Raw genomic sequence first — 25,160 nt, 5'->3', positions numbered from 1 at the left:
GTTCCTATAACCACAGAAGGCTGGACAGGAGGGTCACAGAGCTGTTCTCCCGCACCCCGCTCCGCACGCCACGCACTCTTCTTACAGCTTCCTTCCTTCCTCTGTCTGTCTGTCAGTCTGTTCTTTCTGTCCCCTTCCTTCCTCTCTTTCTTTCTTCCTTCCTTTTTCTTTCTTTATTCTTTCTTTCTTCCTTCCTCTCTTTCTTTCTTCTTTCTTTCTTCCTTTCTTTCTATGCCTTGCTTTGGCCATAGACACTCAGAATTTTCAGTTCATACCCTGTTCAGAATTCTCTGTAGCCCTTTCACTAGGGAATGTGTTTCATGACCAGTGACATAGCCCTAACCCTTTGTCCTGTCAGAACTTATCCTAACTCAGTCCCAGGGCTCCTGTCATGGTTTCCAGCTACCTAGTCCTTTGTCCTTAAAGCGGTCCTGTGACTGCTACCCTTCCTGGCGTCCTCCCCAGCACGGGGGTTATGGGCAGTGCCACCACTCAGCTTGTCTGTGGTTTATGTAAAACTACCAAGTGAGTTCCAGGACAGCCATTGGCTACACTTCCCAATCTTGGAAAACAAAGTAACAACAGCAAAACTCCTTTTCCAGGGGACTGGAGACATCATGGCTCAGTGGTTAAGACCACTGGCTGCTCCTCCAGAGAACCCGCACGCCTGTCTATAAGTTCAGTTCCAGGGCTTCTGACACTTTCACACAGACATACATGCCAGTAAAACACCAATATACGCACACACATACATACATACTGTATAAAAGAACTTTTTCTTCCACCTTTCTTTAGATTTCCATAATCTTAACATTTCAGCTTGTTTCATAGGAGGTCTGAATGTCGCTGCCGATGTGAGAGGCTAGTGCACACATTTCAAATAAGCATGCATATGTTGTCTACAGCCTCTCGTGTGCTACCTCAGCAGACTTGCGTAGTTACACTAAAGGAAAGGTTCCCCGCCCTCTATGCTCCAGCCTTAGAGAAGACAAACAGGCAAAATGACTATGCACAAAATTTAAAAATCATCATAAAAATAAAGCTAAAAATAGAGCCACCACATGACCCACCTGTACCATTCCTGGTCATATATGCTTAGGACTCTAGCCCACCCCACAAGCTGCTGCCCCACTGTATTTACTGTTGCGCTGTTCCCAAGAGCCGGCATCCACATGGGTGTCTGTCAGCCAGTGGGTGGAGAACGACAGTGTGGGACACACACAATGGATTTGGGAAGAACTGAGAACAGCTACTGAGTAAGACAACCAAGGCACAGGAGGGCGAGGGCTGCGTGTCCCCCTGGAGCCGTCAGCCTTGCCTGTTTGACTTGTAGTACTTGTAGAATCCAGAAACAAAGGGGTCACTGGGTAGAGGGTGCCTGAGGGAGGGGCTAGTAGGATAGCAGTGATACTGGTGGGGGTAAAGTCAGGGACAGGGGTGTGGGATGGGAACAGAGGGGGTCAGCATGATGAGAGTTACTCAAATGAAGGATGCATGGGAATCTACTAGTTATTGTAAGCCAATTTAAGAAATGAAAGTTAGGGCTTGAGAAAAGTGTTCAGTAGTTAAGAGTATTCCCTACTCTTCTAGAAGACCTAAATTCAATTGTATCCTAGCTTTGAGCCAAGCACCCATGACAGGCAATTCTTAGCCACCTAAAGTGATCTGATACCAGCTCCGTCTCCAAGGACATGCATGCACACACGCCTGTGATCACATAGACACACAACATTTTTTAAGTTAAAAAAAAAAAGAGTTTGAAAGGATGGTTGGATAATGTACCTCAGGGCGGGAGGGAGTGAGGAATGGACCCAGAGTCCCACAGTCTGCCTTCAAATCATATCCCCCAAAACCCAAAGCACTTCCACTGGACTCTTAAAGGCTCTTCTGCCCCTCAGGAATGTCCCTCAAGGTTGTTAAAGACCCAAGTATAATATTACCTCCTTTGAAACCAAGTTGGAAATTTAAGAAAACCAGAGCTCCCTAATGAAATGGTGGTCAGTGCACAGATAGCCATTAGAACCCAAGCTTTAACCAAACGAATTTACATCTGAACTGTGCTATGCACATCTGACTTTCACACCCAGCAGGTACAGCAGGCAGTGTGTAGTTAGTACTGTCTTATAGACCAGCTCTGAGCCAAGTCCCAGAAATACGAACAGAATCTAGGGTCTGTGCTTCAATTTCATGATGTTCTATCAGAATTACTTCCAGATAAATTGGGATTGATGGGATAGACCTAGTTAGATAAATTATACTAAGACTAAACTTGTTCATTAAAAAGAATAAGAATCCCTGTTAAAAGCCACAGTGGGTGAGTGTGCTTTGTGTGAAAGTCTGTGTCATAGTTTGCGGTGTTACAGAGTTTATATGCTATCATACTCTTACATTTTTCCAAAATTAGATTGGCATTTTGGCAAAGTTTTCCAAATTCAAGAAGAAATGTCTCTCGTTTTCATGTTGATCCTCTGTTTTCCAAGTGGTTAAGTGTTACGAATGAATTCCTGCTGCCTGCTCTGGGCCTTAGTCATAGTCGTTTAGATGGCTGACCCCATGAGAGTAAGTTCACATTCCTGAGACCATGCCTGGGCCACTGCTGAGGGCGATGATTTTATTGTTGCCTTGGAGATCGGAGCACTTGGGTCCCTCCTCCAGCTCCTGAGGATGCTGGGAGGTGCAATGTGACTTCTGTCCTTGCTGCTGGCAGACAGGGTGTGGGTTCTCAGTTGTGTTTGGGGCCAGACCCTTTCCTTTAGATGGGGTCAGCCATTGCCTGGGGACTTGTGATCTGATTCCTTATGTCCACACAAGGTCTCATTAACCAGGCAAAGGGATGACAGTAGACCCTAGGTCATGGTGCCATCAAGCAGTTGGCATTTGTAGCAGTGAACATTCCCAAACTGAAGCTTGTTTTGAGTGAACTATTTTGAAACTAGATACTATGGCCAAAGTCTAGATGTAAAAACACCATAGTTGGAGTTGAATTTTTAAAATTGTTTATAAACTTTTTTATGTGTATATTAGGGTTTTCTAGAGTCACAGAACTTCTGGAGTCTCTGTATAGTAAGGTATTTGTTGGTGACTTACAGTCTTAGTCCAACTCGCCAACAATGGTCACAAAGTCCAAGGATCTAGCAGATGCTCAGTCCCACAAGGCAGTCAGGCAAAGAGAGAGAAACTTCCTTCTTCCAGTGTCCCTATGCAGGTCTCCAGCAGGTGTGTCCCAGGTTAAAGGTGTGCGCCACCACTGGATCTGGGACTTGCTTTGTCTCAGATGTCCTTGAGTTTAGACATCTCCTTGCCTTAGTGTCTCTGTGTCTCAAGATCAGGATGACAGGTGCGCCTCCCAGTTCTGGATTGTGGTTCAGTCCAGATACAGTCAAACTGACAACCAGGAATAGCCACTACAATGTTCCAGGCAGTGTTAGAAAGGCTTATCAGATGCTGGGACTGGTGATACACATCTTTAGTCCCAGCACAGGGAGGCAGAGGCAGGCAGATCTCTGAGTTCCAGGCCAGCCTGGTCTGCAGAGGGAGTTCAGGACAGCCAGAGCTACGCAGAGACCCTGTCTGAAAAACAAAACAACAACAAAGATGTATTCATACAGGCATGTTACAGACAGAGAGATGGCGGCATCCAGAAGTTAAACTTGTCTGGTTTGTACAGTTAACAGCTACAGAACCTGCTTTAAATATGTGGCAGTCTATGCGCAGAGCCCTGGTTTTCATCATACTCAACAGCGCTTTATGTTTAACACAAACTCCTGGCTCCCACCTGACGTCCTTTAGTCCTCAGGTGGAGGCTGGAGAGCTTGGCCACCGAACCTACTCAGGGTGCTGGTGTTCTCAGCTGAGGAGCAGCCATGTCTCCAATGCCCAGCAGTTGCGTGTGGTGTGAAGCCATCGGTGACTATAAACCAGGAGGACAGAGCAGCCCGCCATTTCAGTTCAGCAGCACCACAGTAAATCCGAGCAGAAGAGCGTGCTTACCTATAAAAGGGAGGAGCCAGACAGTGGAGGGAGTGGAATGGGAGGCGTGAGTGTGAGTAACTGTTACCACACTGAAAAGCAAAGCCCATCCCCTTGGAAATACTGCACACGACCCAAGGGTCCCCCTTTTCCTGTGGCAAATAATCAGCCTTAAGTTAGTTTTTAGAGAGATGACTCGGCAGTCAGAAGCACCTGCTCCTGTGGCTCTGTGAGAAGTCGGTGAAGAGTCAGAGCCTCAGTGACTCACTGGTCCTGGAACCTGCTGTCTGACTGAGCGTGCTCAGAACCAGGGATAACTGTAGGAATATGAAGCATGGCCATTTTGAATACTTCCTTTGGGCAGAACACAAGGTCAAACACAAGCATTAGAGGCACTTGGTGTAGTAGACGACCCTAGATTTTAAAATTGTGGCCTCTAAGCGGATTAAAGTGCTGATGGCTGTGGCTAAGCAGTGCTCTCGTCTCCTCACTTCGTCCTGTGGAGCTCTTACACGGCTGTCCTTGTGTTTGCGTCCTCCTTGTCTCTCTGCTGAGTAGATGCTTAGTTACTGGGCCTTTTAGAATGCTGACTTTTCGTTGGTTGCACTCTTTGCTTGAAATAGTAAAAAACCAAGTCAGATTCTCTTTACTAAGTGCATGGCTTCCTGAGTAATGAAACCTGCCAGGTGGAGTCACACTTCAGATATCAGTCGCTCTGGTGTAGATGTCTCAGGACCTGAGTGAGGTACTTTATGTCATCTCCCATTAGGAACTCAGGAAAGAAAAGGCCAGAGTAGGAACGTGGTTGCAGAGCATACCACTTCCATGGGCACTGAGACTAGGGTGAGAACTGTCTGTGCCATGTGGCAGTCAGGGCAGAAGCTTGTGGCTTTGTTGTGCCTGGGTGATTGGTATGTTCAAGAGCTGGTTGTCTTCCATTTAAATGAAGCATGTGACATTTCACAGGTGGACGAAAGCCAGACTGGAGAGCCGGGATGGCTCGGAGGCGAGCTGAAAGGGAAGACAGGATGGTTCCCTGCAAACTATGCAGAGAAGATTCCAGAGAACGAGGTTCCCACTCCAGCCAAGCCACTGACCGATCTGACATCTGCCCCTGCCCCCAAACTGGCTCTGCGTGAGACCCCTGCTCCTTTGCCAGTAACCTCTTCTGAGCCCTCCACAACCCCCAACAACTGGGCAGACTTCAGTTCCACGTACGTGTTGATATGCTGTCCTTCACAGTTTTGAAATGCAGACTCTTATCTTTTTCCTTGCAGTTGGTAGAGTTGTGAGTTGTTCCTCTCCGTGTGATGTGTGACAGTGGTGCGTGTTCATGACCCTTTCTCTGGCTGGCCTACTGACAACCTGGGGTTGTTGACTTCTCAGCTACATTTAGTAATACCATTGCCAAACAGAGACTTACCGGGGTGCAAAATAGAGACAGCTGTGGATTGTCCCAGCATTGTCTTTTTCATGTTAGGGGAGAAATGGGGAAATACAACTTCCTAATAATCCGTGTTGACAATCATGTTCGTCAGCAAAAAAAATTCAGTCATTTCCTGCAGGCTGGAAAATGATGCTATTTTGTTAGGCAGGAACTAAAATTGCAATCAGTCATGTGTTTTGGAATAAGACAGAAAGCTGTTTCTACAGGTTTCTGCTGAGTGAGTGTACACTGTAGAGAAGTGTGCCTTCCCTTGCCGCTGTGGGGCTCTGCCCTTGGTCATCAGGAAATGGCATTCAGCAAGCAGCATGTAAGCAGAGATTTCAATTGATAGCAGAAGCCGCTGTAGTGCCAGGGAAGTGTTAGTGAGCCCCAAAAGGCCAGTCAGGGGCAGATCCCATGCAGTCACACCTGGGCCTTCATTCCAGCTAGATCAGGCTCAGCCCACCACTGAAATGCAGGACAGTTTTGGTGGAGAAGAGCCCCAAACATCTATGGGGCAAGATTTTATAGAAAGCTGCAAGTGGGGGAGAGGTGAGTATTTCTAGCCTTGCAGGCATCCAGTTGGAGAGCTACTCCAGCCTTTAGTATAATTGTCTGGGAGTCAGATGATAGACTTCTGTTTCCTTCTACATTGGTGGTTGTGAGGCAGGCTTGCAACCTAGGGGTGCAGATTTGTTGGGGAGATCACCTGAAACACTGGATTTGATGGGGGAGATTAACCTGGAGACACAGGTCTTATTGGAGTTTGCCTAGAGACTGGAGCTTGGGTTTTATTGGGGGTAACTTAGAAACTAATGCTAGGTACCAGCCTGTTAGTTTATCTGAGTTCAGACTTAGGTCAAGTTCTCTAAAATGGAGTCTGAATGTAAAAGATTTGGTCTCTCACCACTGCCTAGGCTTCCATTTGGAGATCCATGACCTACATGTGCAGCTGTCCAAATATGTGTCAGACTAGTGGGCAGTGAGTGTATGAGTGTACAGGGTTTTCTCTTTTTTCCAAGTTGAATAAATAACCTTTCAGAAACACACATGGAAGTCCAGTTATGTTTTCAGAGAAAGATTAGATGAAGCAAACAGAGGGAGAAGAAAAGTAATGACCAAGGAAGGAGGACATGGAGGGAAGAGAGGGCACAGGGAATCACAAGGTATTCTGGGTGCACTCTCAGACTGAGGTTAGAGTGCCCGAGACTCTTCCTGGGAAGGGAGCTTGCCGCCGGCCTGAGCTCCGGTCACACCACCCCTACTCGCTTTGGTCTTTGCTTGAAGTGCTTCAGTTAAGTTAGAGATGGTACTGGACTTGTGATGGGGTCTCCTATAGCTCAGGCTAAACTTCAAGTCCTCACATGGTCTTGGGCTACAATTACAGGTATGCACTGCCACATGAACCATGCGTGGTGCTGGAGATAGAATCTGGGGCTTTGTGCCTGGAGATCAGGCTCCAGCCCCAGACTAATACTGTGTTTGGGGTTGGTCTCCTTTCTTCTGTGTGTGGGTGTCCTGTAATGCTAGGACCAGAAGTGCTTACTGCTTATGGCATGTGCTTTTCTTTCTAGGTGGCCCAGCAGCACAAGTGAGAAACCAGAGACGGACAACTGGGACACGTGGGCAGCTCAGCCTTCTCTGACTGTACCCAGTGCTGGCCAGTTAAGGCAGAGGTCAGCCTTTACACCAGCCACAGCCACTGGCTCCTCCCCATCTCCCGTCCTGGGCCAGGTAGGGGTCACTAGTGAAGACTGAGTGTGATCTGCACCTAATGTTGTCACACCAACAGTCCCAGTAGACATTTGTTGGCAACATCATTTATAAGCAGTTTCCTCCCACGAGGCTGGGTTGGCTGGCTGAACCTAGTTCAGAAAGCTGACACTTGGTGTAAACCAGAGTTCAGAGGGCTTAAACTCCCCTGCCCGAGAATAGCTTCACTGCAACAGTGTCATCAAACCTGCAATGCTGATAGAGTCAGAAGGTGTGAAAACTGCCACAGGGAGAGCCAGGAAGTGTGTCAAGGATTCTGGGACAGCCCATCTTGCCACCCCACCAACCTGCCCTAGAAAAGGTAAACTGATCTCAGGCCTGCTAAGGAGCGGCGTTTCTGAAAACACGGGTTGTTATTGTGAACATTTCTTCTTTAGTTAATGTAGTGGTGATAAAGGAATAAAATCAAATCAATCAAACAAACAGCAAATGCCCATCCTGGAGTCCCCAGATCACAGGGAGTTCCTGTTCTGAAAATGCTTAGATTATAGGAGCTTCCAGGAATGGGGGGAGGCAGTAGGCAAGAAGATTGCAGCTGCTAAGCAGAGATGCTCCCGAGGGTGCTCATTGTGGAAGCCCAGACCCTGCTGAGTCCCTATGTCCAAGCCACAGAGAGGGGGAAGCAGAGACAGGCCAGGGCCATCAGGGCGAGGCTGCAGCCCAAAAGTGTGCAGTAAGGGTGTGGGGAGGCACAACTAAACAGCGGTGGCCTTCCTGCCCACACTCAACACTTAAGTACAGTGACCAAGAAGGACTGCGCCTGAGGTGGTGACAAGAATGAGTCAGAGCCTGGGAAGAGTGAAGTGGTCATGTTATCAACACCCACTAGGGCAAAGAGACCCCTATGGATAGGTATGGACACTAAGTAGACTTTAAGTAGACTTAGTGACTTGAAGCGGGGTGGAGTCAGTCCAGATTGCAATGAGGAAGCTGAGCCCTGAGAGGCCTGCTGGTTTCTGAGGGCAGAGAGTAAAGCACACACTGGCCATCAGTCCCTCTAGGTGAGGAGCAAGCCCTCGGGACCTTGGACAGGGAGAGTAAGGGATTCCTAGGAAACTGAACTCAGCATTCTGTGGCCATACTACCAAGCTTGACCAGCTATGGGGGCTATAGCCTGACTGTACAGTCACAGCAAAGGCTGCATCGGTCCTTTCTGAACATTATAGCAGTCTCAGAAGAGCACCATCTCTTTGGTAGATAGACATGAAAACTGAGGCTTGGGAAAATCTCTCAGTTGCTTAAGTGTCATGGAATTAGCAAGTGGCAAACCTGGGATTCAACTCATGTTCTTGTCTGACTTCAGGCTGTTTCAGAAACCCAGCACAGGGAAAGGTGCTGAAACAGAGAGACATCCCGAATGTCTGTGAAGGCATAGTGCAAGTGGCTTCCTTCTCATTCTGGTCTGGAAGTCCCTGAATTAGTTGAGAAGCACTATGGATTGGGTGGGGGCTAAGACACGGGAGTCAAAGTGCTGTAGGCATAAGGAGCTAAGACTCCATGCAGTGCAAGGGTGAAGGGTCACGGGCATGCTCATGGGAGCTATTGACCAGGTCTGTTTTCCTGTTTGTCCAGTCAGACCTTAATGCAGAACTAAAGTCGCTTCAGGCGAGTGCAGGTGCCTCCTTGGGCATCAACTTGTGTTCTTTGTCTATTTGTGGACATTTGAAGCAGGACTTGTTTTTGTTTATTTAAGTCATCCTAATGATTGAAACATAATAAGTACCTCACCTACCTTTGCAGCCTTGTCTCCTGCTCCACCCCTCCATGAACCGAGGCTGCCCACAGCCCCGGGTCCTGCTCCTCCTCCTGGACTACTTGCTGTGCACTCAGCGCGCCTCCTCGAGGCCTTTGCCTGTGCTATGCCTTTGGCCTGGAGCTCCCTTCTGCAGCCCCAGCTTTCAGACCCTTCAAGCCCACTCCAAATGCCTCTTCCCTGTGAAACTGTCCCTGGTGCTTTTCTCTCTGATCCTGCAGGGAAGCAGAACTCTTATATGATGTATTTCACTCCACCAGAGGATACACTTGGCTGTTTTTACCTTTTGCTTGCACACTAAGTTCCTGACTAGAGAATATTTTTATAGCACTTCAAGGTTAATAAAATGCTTTATCCAAACTATATGGAGAGAACAGAAATGATGTTTTCTTCATTGTTATTATCACACAGTGTCTGGAATTATGGGAAATAAAAAAAGCACAGTCCAGTGCATGTCCTGTTTGCACACGTCCACACAAACTGAAATGCAGTCAGCTCCACTAGTCTACATCACTACAGAGAAACACTAAAGACTTAGAGCGGGTGTGACGGGAGCAGTGCAGTCTAGCACTCATGTCGGGCTGGGTGTGTGTGTGTGTGTGTGTGTGTGTGTGTGTGTGTGTGTGTGTGCGCGCGTGCGCGAGTGCGCACATCTCACCTGTCTTGGTTGGAAACAAGCCACAGTGTAATCACAGATCCTTTATGTTGTTCCACACAAGGGTGAAAAGGTGGAAGGGCTCCAAGCGCAAGCCCTGTATCCCTGGAGAGCCAAAAAAGACAACCACTTAAATTTTAACAAAAGTGACGTCATCACCGTTCTGGAACAACAAGACATGTGGTGGTTTGGAGAAGTTCAAGGTCAGAAGGGTTGGTTCCCCAAGTCTTACGTGAAACTCATTTCAGGGCCCGTAAGGAAATCCACAAGGTATTTTTATTTATCTGCTTCTATTTGGTGAAAACAGTATTAGACATTATTGCTTGTGCTAGTTAAGGTTAATGGAGGGAGGGCTGCTGGTCTCCTGGGAAACTAGGGAATGTTTATGAAGTACAGAAAGTGAACCTGTCCTCGTGAGCCATAATCCCTCCGGCAGGGGAGCCTGTACATTGTGTACATTGTGTTCTGCAACTGACTTGTAGAAGAATATGGATTGTTTGGGAAGTTTGACTTTATGGCCAGTACAGTACCAAATATATGCAGATACTTCAGCCAAGGGTGGGTGCATGTGGAAGAGTGAGCGATGGCTTTCTTTATTCCTGTCTGCGTGTAACAGAACCACACGGTTGTTATTAGTTATGCCAACATTTAAAGATATCCAGAACCAGCTAGGGGCTGCAAGAGGTAACAGCCTCTTCTATGGAAATACCGCATGGTTGCTTCCAGTCAGTGCTGATGAGACTGTCCAGCATAGCAAGTGGGAGGAAGAAGCCCAGCCTGGGCATGGTGGCTGCTGCCCCCTCGCTGTGCTCTAACCCACCGTAGGTGACGGCTGCAGCTGTGGGCTCAGCTTTCAGGGAAAGCAGCGTCCTTTGGTATTTTCAGATGAGAGTTAAAATACTCTTCTTCCCTTCTTACAGCATCGATACTGGCCCTACTGAAAGCCCTGCTAGTCTAAAGAGGGTGGCCTCCCCGGCCGCCAAGCCAGCCATTCCTGGAGAAGGTGAGGACCTGGGTGTGCTGGGCTCCTTAGAAGGTGGGGACATTCAGAGCAGACTGTGAATGTTGATGATGACTGGACTCACCTTAAACAGGCTGTTTGTTCCCTTCAGCCTCCTGAACACGGAGGTAAGACAGTGCCAGAGGCACTGATCATCCAAAACTGGGTTCTCTGATTATATGTGGCATTCCCCAAGGATGAGGTCTGAGCATACGTCCCTCATGGCCTTGCTTCCCCTGTAGCAGTCTCTGATTATATGGATAACTGTGCAGTTCAGTGACACTCGTGATAGTCCACTACAGCTGAGGCAGGAGATTGCTTCTCGGTCCTCTCTGGGAATAACCAAGCCAGATAATTTATGCCCAAAACATTCATTTTCAGTATTTATTTATTTATTATATGTGAGTACACTGTAGCTGTCTTCAGACATATCACAAGAGGGCATCAGATCTCATGACAGATGGTTGAGAGCCACCATGTGGTTGCTGGGATTTGAACTCAGGACCCCTGGAAGAGAAGTCAGTGCTCTTAACCACTGAGAAATCTCTCCAGTCCTCACATTTTCTTAATAATTATTTTAGCACTATTAGAACAAGTCAAAACTCTTTAGATATAACATGCCTTCAGCCTAATTAAAAGCAAATTTTGACTCTTTCCCAAAACAGCAATTGCAAAAACTTAGGTGTATTATGCATAATCAGGTCTCACTACTGGGGGAAAATTCATATTCTGGCCCTTTCATAGTAATTACGTGAAAGTAAGTAATTGCCTCAACTTCCTTATCTGTGAAGTGGGAATAATGACCACCGTTTGAGGGAGAAGTTATTTTAGGGGTTATGAGAAAAAGTTTGGAGCTTTTAGAGTGAGAGCCAGCAAATGCCTGCTCTTTCTCTGTTTTCCTTATTTCCTTGCTTCCTGGCAGAGCCATTTGGAACAGTGAGCATTGTCATCAGACCGCAGTGTGAAAAAGAAACTGTAACCCTGAGGTCTAAATAAATGGCCACAGCTAACCCCCACTCCCTTACTCCTAGCAGCAGAGCAGAGGCAGATTCCCATCTTAAATGGCTGCTTTGAAATGAGTTAGGCATAAGAAAGCCCAGGAAGGACTGCTGGCCTCGTGGAAGGAGTGTCTGTAGGAGAATGCTGGCACCAGACATTCTGAAAAAGGCTATTTACAGATTCATGAACCTCTTATTAATAATGCATTAAACGTCATCTAATTTAAACTGTAAACTGGATTTAAACAGATTAGCCATTCGGATAGATCTAAGGAGTGGCTGGGGACTGGCCTGTACCCCTCTCTTAAATGTCTCCTGCAAGGAAGCCAGCTGGGTGCCTTCTGAAGTCCCTCATGGAGTCTGGCTTTCCCAGGGCCTTGTGCAGGGTGGGCGGGCATGCAAAGCCTTATCTTTTGCAGGCCCCTTATATTTGAACTATATTACTGCTCTTAGCTCGAGGTCCCATTTCTGAGCTCCCTATTTTGAAGGTTACTCCAAGATTTTAACTGGATTTGAAGAAGGCGATCTATATACTGGACAATCCAGGAAATGTATAGAGTGCCCAGCATCCTATTAGAAATGGCCAGATGGGAATGGGCAGTCCAAGGGAACAGTCCTTACCAGTCCGTGCCCAGAATACTGAGAAATCAATAAGCGTGCGAGTTACAGGAGGAAAGGGGACGCCCAGCCAGAGCTTTGGTCTCCAAGGGGTGCTTGTGATGTGCTCTCTCACTTCTGAGGAGCTTCAGGGAACCCGCTTGGGTGACCTTGTGTCAGCGGAGAGACCAGCACTCTTCTCCCACAATCAGTGCTGGCTGGCCTCAGCCCAGGTCACTAGTCACCTGCTTTTGAAGAAAACCCCTGTGGTCAGGGACACCCACTTAGCTCAGACTTCAGAGGTTTTGCTGTGTGTACCTACTTCAGTTTTCATTCCAACAAAGCTCTTCATATTAGCCAGGGGAGGAGGTGGCAAGATGGCTCAGCAGTAAAGTGCCTGTAACCACCTCAGTACGATCCCCAAAACCTATATGGTGGAGGGAGAGAACCAGCTTCTGTGAGTGGTCATCTGACCACACACGAGCCACACACAAAATACTGTGAATGTGAAATTGGCCAATGGAGATCTGCATACCAAAGTTCTAGCTGCTAGCCACCCTTGCCTTCTGCATTGAGGGTCTTATCATATGTCAAGTGTGTTACAGAGTGACAGTACAGCGCCTGTCCTGAAACACTTTGTTCTGAACCTCAGGGTCAAGTCAAAGCAGAGCAGAGCTCTGCTTCCAGGTACAGGGCCAAGCTCCTGTGGTGTGGAGTGCACGCCTCCCGCCCCCACCACTAGGAATACTGGGTCTGTCCAAGAGACTGAGTCCCATGATAGTCTTTTCTAATAAGCTTGTAAAGAATGATTGGTCATTTTCTTAGCATAGGTTAAGGAGATCTTACTCTTGTCATTTGGCTCTGAAATAGTCCCTCCCATTTGTATTCATGGCTCTGTATGTTTCCAGTGTCACTGGGGCACTTAATAGTAAAAGGTGTATTATTTAACTGATTTAAAGAATGAACTGTATTTAAAAGTCTTCTAAAACCATAACATGCTCCCCTCGAGACTGAAATATAGATATTTGCACACCAAACCTTCATGTGAACACATTCTACCCCATACATAGCATAAAATAGACACTTACTCAGTGTTAACTAAAGCTAAATGTGTAAACGTCTTTTATTTAAAGAGGTGATATATGTAACTAAATCATAGATCATTCTTGAGGCTGTCAGATGTGTCAGGAGGTTCCTGTCTCTGGGTTCTCACGGCAGTCCTCTCCGTGTGCATTACATTTGTAAGAGCAGTAGGGAGCGTGGAGCCCGGGGACGGGACAGCCCTGTGTTTCAGCCTGTGCCTAGTACTTCTTGAGTGGATCTCACCTTGACTTCCTGAATCATAAACTTACCTTTGCAAAGCTGTCTGGGATGTCGTTAAACAATCAAGCTTTCTCCATATCTCAATATTTCTCCAGAATTTATTGCCATGTACACTTACGAGAGTTCTGAGCAAGGAGATTTAACCTTTCAGCAAGGGGATGTGATTGTGGTTACCAAGAAAGATGGTGACTGGTGGACGGGAACGGTGGGCGACAAGTCCGGAGTCTTCCCTTCTAACTATGTGAGGCTTAAAGATTCAGAGGTAAACCCACATTAACTGTTTCTCTCCCTGTCTGTGTACTGGTTCTTTTGGCGGGGAGTCACTGTTTGACGGTGGAACTCTATGTTGTGTTCTGCTGAGTTCTGGAATGTGGTGATAATTAAAGTAGCCTGCAGCTGTTTGACCATCTCCTTTCCTGCTGTGGCCTCCTCCGTGCAGAACTCCAGGGTTAAGTGGAGGCTGCACTTGGGGGCCTGCTCTCCATCACTCTGTTCCAAAGCTCAGTGCTGGTCCCATTCCTGCATGTAATCAGTTTATGATTTTGAGTAAACTTGCTTAATTAGTTCTTCTGGGCCATGCTCACAGCAGCACTTTGACCGTGTAAACTAAGGTGTTTTGGTGATGCTGACCCCAAATAGTGAGCAAAAGAAACGTTCAGCTCTGTGTGTAGAAAGACAGTTCCAGTAGGTCGGTGTGTTTTGGACAGTCCCACTGTCCTTATAGGTTGGAAATGGTTCCTTAGACTTCTGAGTGCATGGGTTGTGGTCTTGAGGAGGTGCAGTCGTAATGATATGGTTGGGGTTGGAGGGTGGTTTATACGGGCCAAGTTCAAGTTAGGAGAGTCGAGTGGTGTAGTTATAGCTGGTTAGCTGAAACGTAGAGACAAACCGGAAGGCAGGAACGCTGGTGTTTTCAGGGCAGTGCATCCACAGTTGCTCTCTCTTCCCTCAGTCTCCTAAGCACTGAGAGAACAGCTGACAGCAGAGGCAGCACTGAGTAGACGTGATTAAGTGCAGACTCAGTGCAGATTGGCTTCTGTGTGGGCCCTTGGCTTTGGCCAGAATGGGCCTGTGACTTGCTCTGTTACTGTTGTTTGGGAGTGTTTGCTTGCTGCAGTATTAGAAGCAGTTTGCTAAACCTTGGATGTTTGTGTAACTGCCCACCCTGCAGGATCTGGCAGATAGGAGATGGGGGGGAAATGTCCCTTCGATGGCTTGTTGGATTCCATAGGTCTAGAAAGGGAAAATCCAACCCTTTTCTAGGCCAGCGAGTCAGCTTTATTAAGATCATGATGATGACATTTCGGGGCTAGGGAATGTCAATTCCAGCTGTCAGACTGAGAACCCTTTGGATCAGGTCAAGTCAAGGCCATCTGATTCACGTCGAAACTTATTTTTGTTTTATTCATTGAAATTTTGCCTATGTTTTCTTTGTGGGTGGATGGGTAGGTGAGTGGGTGGGTGGGTAGATGGATGGATGGGTGGGTGGATGGATGGGTGGGTAGATGATGGGTAGGTGGGTGGATGGATGGGTGGGTGGGTGGGTAGATGGATGGATGGGTGGGTGGATGGATGGGTAAGTGGGTAGATGGATGGGTAGGTGGATGGGTGGGTGTGTAGATGGATGGGTGGGTGGGTAGATGGATGGGTGGGTGGGTAGATGGATGGGTAGGTGGATGGGTGGGTGGGTAGATGGATGGGTAGGTGGATGGGTGGGTGGGTGGGTAGGTGGATGGGTGGGTGGGTAGGTGGATAAAGAGAAATAGCCTTAATACATATTTAAGTAACACAATAAAAATAAGCTGTTACACTGAAAAACCAAAAGTTTTCTTATATTACATTTTAATACAGTACAGCTTTCTGCCTAAAAGCACCCGAAGTCTATATCAAAAACAACAAGCATTGTGGCTCTAAAGACCAACTGACCTATGGATGGTTTCCTACCACTTCATAGCCTTCATTTACTTGATTTTTGGCTGTGGGATAGCTGTTAAGATTTTTAAAATCAAATACATTCTATCGACAATAGAAATGCAAAGTTAAGTGTGAGAGGGAAGTCCTACCAAACTTAAAACAATACTCCATGGTCCAGACACCAGGCTGGACCCATGGGTCTGAGGGGCAGTCCTTCCTGCTGTTCTCTAGGGCAGCTTTTCTGTATACTCACCAGGACAGAACGCCATCCCCTCTGCCTGGGGCTTCTCACTGAGAACGCACTGCACAGGAGCCCCTTGACCTTTGTGACCGGACAACACCCGTTGTCCTTTGTGTTTGAAGCATTGGGATTATTATTGAAGCTTATGCCTCTTTCATTGTTTTTTTTATTTGGTACTCTGACTATAAAAATCAGTAAATTAATAGATTATTAATTGTTAATGATTGGTTTAATAAATACCTAGAGTGAGATTATTTCAAGCCTTCCCCTTCTCTAGTGGCCACTCAACTTCAGTGGCTGACAGCATCGATAATAAGATGTGTTCCTCACGGACATCTGCACGCTTTTATCTTCACTGTAACTCGGGCCTGGCTTATTAAACCCCTTGTCTTATTTCAACTGAAATGCTTAATCTACTACAAGGGTAGGCACTCAAGGGGGAGCATTAATTGACAATAAACCACTTTGTCACACAGATTGCATTCTGGCCTCTGTCCTGGCTCCCATGGTCTCTGCTGGCTGACTCAGCTGGGTTAAAGTTCCATGGGTATCCGGGAGGAATTCAGACCCAGAGTGTTTCTGGAACACTTAGTTATTGGGAAAAAATATGGATCGCTTCTGTGTTCGTACTTCCCGCATGGAGAGAGAAAGTGCTCAGACTGTGAGATGGGGGCTGGGGGGGTGGGCGCCATGCAGGGCAGCAGGCCCCTTCTGGGTAGAGAGAAGTGAGGGGGAGGGGTGGAACCTATCCTCCCGATGCTGGTGAGGTTCTTAATGAGAATTCTAATATAAATATAGTGAAATGAAGCGTATTTAATGTATTATGTCTGGGTGGTAGACACTCTGCCGTAACGTAACGTAGGAGATATTTCCTGGCTGGCCATGTGGATGTAAAGTGAGCCAGCGGTAAGCATAGTGCTGCTGGCACCGAGCCTTCTGTTGGATTTGCCCAGCTGCAGGACATGCCTGTGCCACCAGCAGCCCAATCCAGCGCCCCCTGGCCTGCAGGGCCAGCATTTGCTCCCTCGAAGAGAAAAGGGCAGCTATCACAAAGTGCCCATTTCCACCCACGTCCCTGACACAGTCCCTCTTGTCGTGTGCTTCCCAGAATGAAGGGGGATTTTAGGGCTTCAGTGGGTTTGTATCATTTTTAAGTTGCATGATGAATTCTTCAGCATGCCAATGAGACCTTTTGCTCTGTTTTAAGGGCTCTGGAACTGCTGGGAAAACAGGGAGTTTAGGAAAAAAGCCTGGTAAGTTACAAACCATGATGCTTGTGTTTCAATGTTAATGAATGTACCTTAGTTGTTCCCCAGTCTTTGTTTATTACAGTAGAGGCAAAGGGATCTTCCCTGACAGTGCCTGGCAAGATCCTTCCCTGTTAACTAAATGTACGTGACTCTCAAGTGTGCCTGTTGCTGCAGCCGTGGGGAGTAGGTTCTTTCCCAGGCAAGGTGCAGAGCTGAGAAAGGGTTTACAAAGCCCTTGCTGGCGCCCGTTAGCACACAAAGCTCCAGTGACACAGCAGCAGCGGTGACACAGCTCGGTGGACAGCATTGGATGCTGGTTTCATTCATTTAGAATCGGGCAACCATTGAAGGTACCAAGTAGTAAATTTTGCTTCAGAACCCAGAATTTTAATTTATTTAAGTAAATCCCATGTCCTAGTAATAGTGTCCGACAGAGGTGTGGTGACAGTGAACGTTGGTGGGACCTGTCTTCCCGGTTCGAGTGGGCACTGCTCTGCTGAGAGGCTGTGTGCGCAGCTCCAGTTGGGCTCACAGAGCCAGGAAATGGTGGGTTTAGTCAGCACAAAGCTGGGTCTCTGCTATTGCTGGGAATTGTCTATACTTGGAGCAGGCGCCATTCTAGAAGGTCCACATAGCTTACAGTGCTCAGATGGGCCTTACTTTACCTTGAAACTCGCAAGCTACTTGGGAACACAGGGCCCTTTCAAAGGGCCAGAGCAGATCACTGGCTAGTATGCCAGGTCCTTTGAGGAGCAGAAACAGCTGATGCCAAAAAGGACACTAATTGGGACTTTCTCCAAACCAAAAACTTGAAATCTAGAACGTGTTCTTAGCATGCCGGAGGAGCGTCCTTCCCCGGGGCAGACCAGCTGTGAGCAGCCTCGGGCTCTTTTGCCTTTCTGGGTTTTCTGAAGCTCAGGCAGGCTGTTTGTCCTGCTGCTGCTGTGTGGCCAGCCTCAGAATCAGGACAGGGTGATGGGGGCTTGCCAAAGGGGCAGGACCTTATCTTTCTGCCCTTCATTACTTCTTTCTTGCTGTCCTGCCTTCCTTTCTGCGCTCTCAGGTTCATTGAGATGGGGGATGGATGTGAAGTAAACAGCTCTGGGTTTCAGAGAGCTGTAGCCTGAGCTGACCACTCTGGGCTGTGGTCCTACTGGGAGTCTTCCCATAGGATCTTTCAGATTCAGGCAAACTATAGAACTATATACAGTTTTACTTTCTGTGCTCAATTACTGTTTTTGCATAAAGTTCTCATAACTCTGTTCCTCCTATAACCTGAAATAAGTTAAACTCATGGTTCTGTGATTCAAACCAGAAATTCATGGATCGCTCCCAGAACAGGGGCATGGCTGATTTGGCTGTGTTGGCGGGAGTGACAGACAGCCCTAGGCTGTGTAGAAGTGAGCTGTGGCCTGGCTTCTGTGGGTTTCTGAGGAAAATCTCGTTTCTCCTGTTAGTATCCAGCAGAAGCCTCCCTCAGATTTATGCAGGCGGAGGAGCAGGGTCCTGGCCCTTCATCTGGGTTCATAGTCACTGTAGGAGGCAGGCAGGATGTGACTTTGGCAGGGAGCTGTCGAGTCCTGAGACAGTGAGGGGCCACGAAGACTGAGCTGAGCAGACAGACAAGCAGAGCATCTGCACTGTGACCCCCAGGAGGGGCAGTAACAGGTGTCAGGAACGGGAAGCAGCCGGTTTGCTGGTTTCCATGGCATTGGCGTCCGAGGGGTCTCTTCTCTTCATTCTGATAGCACACTGCAGCATTTGATCTTGTTTTTCAGAAATCGCCCAAGTCATTGCTTCCTACACTGCTACTGGTCCCGAACAACTCACCCTGGCTCCTGGTCAGCTGATTCTGATCCGAAAAAAGAACCCAGGTGGATGGTGGGAAGGAGAACTGCAAGTTAGTGTGTCTCTGTTCATTTAAAATTCTCCAAGCGAGAACGTGTAAAGTCTCAAGGAACAGCCCGATGAGAGGCTCCTGTGTGTCAGGCTTAGTTCTGAGAGCTGCAGGTCAGCGAACATGAATCCAGTAGTTCCACAAGCTCAGACGGGGGTGCAGGAGACAGAATTTGCTGACTAGGGCCTGCATAAGGGACCCTCACCCCACGGCCTGCCACACAGAGGCAATGTTCCATTGGAGGTGTCTTGGGAAGTGCTAACATGGCAGGTGTCTTTCATGCAGTTGCCGTGTGTACCGAAATCACGTCACTCATTCACCGCTGCCACACCTCTCTTAGTTCCTACTTCCAGACACAAAGACACTGCAGAAGGGTTAGTGTGTCATTGTAGGGAGTTAGGATGGTAAGGGTTTAGCTAAGGGGAACTTTCTTAAGGACAAGAAGATGTGCATAGTGTTTCATGGCTCCGTAGAGATGCTTGTTATTTGCAAGGATACAGTGATAGCACAGTTGAGGTGATTAAGATGACTGTCACCATTGGAGACAAAAGCGTGGTACTCATGCAAACGCCATCCTTAGTAAGGGCACACAGCACATACACTGTGTCAGCCAAATCTAATCCTAAGCAAACGTAAGGTAAATGCAAAATGAGGAATAGGTGACTACGCACTGCCAAAGCATCCACGATGAAGTCTAGGAAGGAGGAGAAAGACGGTGGCCATACTGTCTCACTGACTCTGCGGAGAGAGGTGAGCAGTCACTGTAGCATTGTTAACTGTACTAAAACGTGGTTATTCTATGGTTTTAATTTTAATACTGTGGTTCACGTTTTTAATACATACCTACTGAAATAGGTAGGGTTAAAGAACCATGATTTGCAGCCAGGGCTACACAGAGAAACCCTGTCTCAATGGGAAAACAAAACAAGCCATGCTTTGGGCCGGAGAGATGATGGCTCATTGATTGATTAAGACCTGAAATGGGTTTTCGGTGCCCATATCAGGCAGCTTGCAGCAGCCTGTGACTTCAGCTCCAGGAATCCGGTGACCTCTCTTGACCTCTTTGTGTGCCCACACACATATATGCGTGTAAATCATAAGAGCAGATCTCTGTGTGATGTGAGAGCCTGTGATCAGGTGTGTCAGGAACAGGTGACGGGAGGAAGGGTGTCGGAGAGCACAGTGAAAGATTGGTTCTGTAGCAGCTGCGGTTTGCTCAGTAGCGGGGCTCTGCTCCTCGGGGGTTACTGCACTCCAGCGTTACTTAGGAAGAAGAAGCTGGAACTTCCTCGTGCTCTGGAATCTTCTGAGAACCATCCATATACACACATGCAGAATGTAAGAGATGGGCCTGCTGCTGCTAAAGTGGGAAATGCCTCCTTTCTCCCCTCCGCCACCCTCTTACCTCAGTGAACCCCAGTCTAGGACTACAGGCACCACCTGGCTCGGTTCCATCCACATCCCTCCCTTTCTTCATGGAGGAGAGTGTGGGCCGTGGCTCACCACATAGGCATTTCTTAGTGGCCTGCCAAAGGGCTGCATTTCCCACCAGCTGTCGGGTTTTATATACAAGAGAAGCATACACTGTTCCTCCTTTAAACCGTGGTGCTGAGACAGCTGCATAGCACAGGGGGTCCCCACACGTGAGCTGATAGTTCATAGCAGCCCCTAACCGCTGTCATGATGTGCCTGTGTCCTGCTTATCACTTTAGTACTGTGGCTCTGAGAGGGATGGTTCGAGAGACGGTAAGTCTCAGAAGGGTGGGTGTGGCCACTGAGCTCAAGGACAGGGTGTGGTGGTTAGAGCTAAGGGAGGACTCCTCAGGAAGGAAGAGTTGCTGGCTGACTACCTCCTGCTCAGTTCCCGGCTTGCAGCTGCGTAAGGCCTGTCCAAGTAAGGAAGCAGGACCCATGCCGGACACACGAGAAAAGACTGTGGCCCAAAGAACCGCCACCGTGTGCAGTGTAGCTGATGGTCAGCTTATGCTGGAGGTGCCGGCCAGGAGCAGTTGACTTGTTGAGGAATCCACTCCTGAGTCCCCAAATTCACTGTGTGGACCAGGCGTCCAGTCACAACCGTCTAGCGGCCTGCAGTCTTATGTGCAGAGGGGCCCTCTCACTTGAAATCCTCCCTCCCAGAATGGTCGGATCACAGACCTGTGCGGATAAGTATGGAGATGGGCTACTCAGTCAGCCAGTCTCTGCCCTGCCGTGGTTCTGGTCCATGTGTCCCTCTGCTGTCCAGAGTATTCTCGTGACTCCCATTGTCTTTCTTCATCGTTCCTGTTAGGCCCCCAACCGTTTCTCTTCCTTTGCAGCAACATGTCCGTTCCAGCGTCACTTGGCGGTGTGTCTGAGACAGCCACACCCCCTGGGCCCTGGGCCTTAGTGCCATGGTCCTGGTCCTCCTTCCCACTGACCTCCAGTTCCTCAAGGGTTAGCCACTTCTCCCAAAGGCCTCTGGGGCTCTTCCAGTCTTCTCACCCAACTTCTTCCCTCTGAACTCAAGGCTGGCCCCATGTTCACACCACTAGCTGCTTCCTGGTCAGTGCTGATGCTACAACGCAGACTCTTCACGGACATGTCTGTTTCCACACTTAGGTGATTGGCTCCCTTCCTTAAAGAAGCATGTGTTTTAGCCCCCACACTCCTGGCACATGACACAAGAACCGTGCACAGTGTCTCCAGACCTCACATTTGCCCAGCATACGTCTCTGTATGGAATCTCTGAGTGTGGAAACACAGTGGAGAATAGCAAGGTCTGTGATCCGCCCGTAGAAAGCAGCAGAGGTGGCTGGGAGCCGTGTGGCAGGGCACTAGTCAGGAGGAGCGGCCAGGCAGAGACAGTGGTTACTGGCAGATTCACAGTGTAGTGGGTGGCAGTCCTTGAGCCAAGGACATGTCCCCTGACCGGACAACCAAAATCTAAGCAGTGTCTGGAAGTAACCCAGAGTTCTCCTTGAGCACTCCGTGGGTTGGGTAGAGGTATGATGTGGTTTATGGTATTTGGTTTTATTGATTTATTTTATGAGTAGGTCATATGATTTAAGTTAGTAAAAAGCCAACATAAATAAGTTATTTTTAAAATCGGTTTTTATTTTATGTGTGTGCCATGTGTGCTGGGTGTCTGTGGAGGCCAGAAGAGAGCACCTGACCCTCCTGAGCTGGAGCTGCAGACAGTGTTTAGTGCTGGAGGTTAGACATGTGGTTGCTGGGAACCGAACTCAGGTCCTGAAAGGGCTCTTAACCACTGAGCAAACGCTTCTGCCTGACAGATGATTTTAACAGAGCTTTCTCCCAGAGAGGGGTGTGTGTGTGTGTGTGTGTGTGTGTGTGTGTGTGTGTGTGTGTGTGTGTGTGTGTGTACATGCCTGCATTCAAGTGGCATTCTTTTTCCTGAGAGTATGAATAGATGAGGATAGTCTCTGACTTGTCATAGGCCCCGTGTTTTATAACTTTTCTGATATTACAGAAATGCTCAGTATCTTGGGTCAGATCAGATCAAAATAAGAGAAGGAAGAGAGCAGTAGAAAGTATGAGCAATGATATAAAATCAAGACACGGAAGGTCCTGCTGCTGTCTGTGAGCCTTGTGGCCTCTGAGACAGCATCAAGTTGAGCGTCTGGGTTCTGTAGATGCTGGGCATTGTCTGACGTCACATAGCGCTTATGTTTGGCAGTGTGTCTTAGCTTGACATCAACCCTTGGGACCTCTGAGTACCTTTTCAAGTTCAGTTTAGCCATCTCCAAACTAGAGAAACAAAACTGTTGCCTTCAGAGCTGTCCTAGACAGATACCTGAGGTACCTAGCTCTCAGTGAATACCCATGGCATTAACGTCTGCCTCACCCAGTCTAGCAGCAAAGTACTAACAGGTTTTCTGTCTTTTTAACATATAATTTTAATTTTATGTGTATGGGTGTTGCCTGAACGTATGTACATGCAACATTTGCACACCTTGTGCCTGTGGAAGCCAGAAGTGCCCAGAACTGGAGTTACAGACAGTTGTAAGCTGCCATGTGGGGGTGGAATTGAACCTGGGTCCTCTGGAAAAGCCAGTATTCTGAGCCCTGAACCATCTCTCCAGCCCCTAGTTTTCTATCTTAGCCACACCACAGGATATTCTGAACATGTGATCTAGGACCCAGCCCTCGGGAAGCATCCCAGATCTGCCAACCAATGGCTGCCACACTTTGCACATAACCGAGGCTTGTGATTTCTGTGAGTTAATACCCTTTGTCTCTCAGCCCAGTGTGAGCGTTGCACATTGCCCTACTATAAAGCAAACTGTGTAAGAAAGATGGGCTTTGATGTTTGTAAAGCATTATTATTATTATTATTTTCTTCTTAGGCTCGAGGAAAAAAGCGCCAGATAGGGTGGTTCCCAGCAAATTATGTCAAACTTCTAAGCCCTGGAACAAGCAAAATCACCCCAACTGAGCTACCCAAGACTGCCGTGCAGCCAGCAGGTGAGGCGCTTGTGGGTTGGTCTGCTCCCGCTCGAGTTTCTCATCTAAAGTTCTGTGTTGTTTTCACGCATGCTTTTCAGCACTCACACTTGCTCCCTGTGGCCTTTCTTTACTGAGCACCGCAGAGTCCTCGTTTGACTCTGCAGGAGCATTAAAGCCACACTTTCCCATTGATTTCCTTCTAGCTATTTACACTGGAATTTGGGCTATTGGCTTAGGCAACAGAAAGCACCCTTAAAGATAAACCGCTGGGGTCTCGGTGGGTCAGCAGCTGGACGCATGGGGGTCTTCTGGTCATAATTATAAAAGACCAAAATAGTTCCCCTGTATCATGTGCTGGGGACAGAGGGTCTCACTAAGCAGGCAGGGTTCTGTGTTTTCCTCAAGGACAGGCAAAGGCGGAGAGAGGACTGCAGTTGCCTGGCTTGCCTATTTTCTGATCTAAGGCAGAGTTAGCTGTTCCACAGGCCTGGACAGAGCTCAGGATAGGATCAGGTTTCTGTGTTAAGCCTTTAGGCCTCTGTACTCTGTCTGTGGAGAGCATGATGACTCACCACCACTGTGTAATTGGGTGTGTGTTGTGTGCCCCTGTGAAACCGGCTTTAAACTTGCTGTCCTTTAAACGTCAGGACCTATGTGACTGACCTCTGATCCCCAGCTGGTCCTCTTTGCATGAGCTGAGGCCTTGTGTAGGCTGTGGGGTGGGGTGTTATCCTCTGTCCCCTGGGGAGACGTGGCAGAGCCCTCTCCTATCAGCGCACAAGCTCCTCATGATGGTGGAAGCCCCAAGCCATCTGCAGAAGTGAGTCTGTTCTCCTAGCTGGAGAGTTTGAGATCCCTGGAGCTGCAGACAGGTTGGCTGAGAATAACGATGTCAGGCAGTGAGGGCGAGTCAAAAGGAGAAAGGGAAAATTGTTGAGTGTAGTCATCTCTGAGACAGGAAGACAGTGGTGTCACCTCTCACAGTGCTGGCTTACCTGCTCCCTGAGGTGGAAGCCTGAGAAGATGAGGTACAAGCTCAGTGCTAGAGCACACTTGTGAAGTGTGCACGCGGCCCTGGGTTCAATCTTCAGCATCTCAAAGAGAAATTAAACTAAAGATGGTCAAGTGCTGTGGCCCCTGGCTGTCTGTGCTATGCGGTGGGACCTGGGTGGTACAGCCAGGTCTTCCAAGTCAGCCCTGAGTCCTTCCCATGTGCTCGGGGTGAGGATCCCCATCTGCTGATGAGTACCATGATAGTGGGGATGTTACAGCAGCACCTAAGACGGTGTAAAGCTGGTGCTATCTTCCTCTTCCTCTGTTGCCCTTTGGGGTCCCCCTTCCAAAGGGAAAACCCTGTGGCGGCTGCACGCGGCCGCTCACCCAGCCTTGTGTTTGCAGTGTGCCAGGTGATCGGGATGTACGACTACACCGCACAGAACGACGACGAGCTGGCCTTCAGCAAAGGCCAGATCATCAACGTCCTCAGCAAGGAGGACCCGGACTGGTGGAAAGGAGAAGTCAGTGGGCACGTCGGGCTCTTCCCATCCAATTATGTAAAGCTGACCACAGACATGGACCCCAGCCAGCAATGTAAGTGCCCTGGCGGCCCGCTTCCTCTCCTCTCTGGTTTCTTCCCATAAGACATGCAGCATTGCTCTGATTCTGCCAAGCTTGGTTTGCAGAACTTAAAGCAGACCACTGCTGCATTTGCAACAGTCTCTTTGAAGACCTTCTGTGATGCAAAACTATCTCATGGGGTTTTTCTTTTTGTTTTAAATTTTCATTCCTTCTGTAGCATGCCTCCCTCCTCCCCTCCCCTCCCTTCCTCCTTCTTTTCCTGTTTGTTTTTTTTTTTTTTTCTTTTGAATCCTTTTGGCACCGTGCTGTGTACACGCCTGACTCATTTCCCTGGCTT

The 25,160-nt window shown here is 48.2% G+C and overlaps 1 protein-coding gene across 2 annotated transcripts in view; it reads left to right on the top strand.

The window, feature by feature from the left end:
• The window catches only part of ITSN1 (intersectin 1), a gene marked incomplete at its 3' end in the record, with an annotated part of 162,665 nt that overhangs the window by 99,245 nt on the left and 38,260 nt on the right, over positions 1-25,160 (top strand). For both annotated transcript variants that reach the window (XM_080919323.1, XM_080919324.1), the window contains 9 exons: positions 4,936-5,183; positions 6,970-7,129; positions 9,641-9,846; positions 10,497-10,579; positions 13,590-13,756; positions 16,857-16,902; positions 18,678-18,799; positions 23,146-23,263; positions 24,644-24,835. In XM_080919323.1, coding sequence (XP_080775449.1) covers positions 4,936-5,183; positions 6,970-7,129; positions 9,641-9,846; positions 10,497-10,579; positions 13,590-13,756; positions 16,857-16,902; positions 18,678-18,799; positions 23,146-23,263; positions 24,644-24,835 — 1,342 coding nt within the window. The remainder of the gene's footprint in view (positions 1-4,935; positions 5,184-6,969; positions 7,130-9,640; positions 9,847-10,496; positions 10,580-13,589; positions 13,757-16,856; positions 16,903-18,677; positions 18,800-23,145; positions 23,264-24,643; positions 24,836-25,160) is intronic.

Source organism: Micromys minutus (assembly GCF_963924665.1).
Source record: "Micromys minutus genome assembly, chromosome: 7".
Taxonomy (NCBI): domain Eukaryota; kingdom Metazoa; phylum Chordata; class Mammalia; order Rodentia; family Muridae; genus Micromys; species Micromys minutus.
This window is presented reverse-complemented; position numbering and strand designations above follow the sequence as displayed.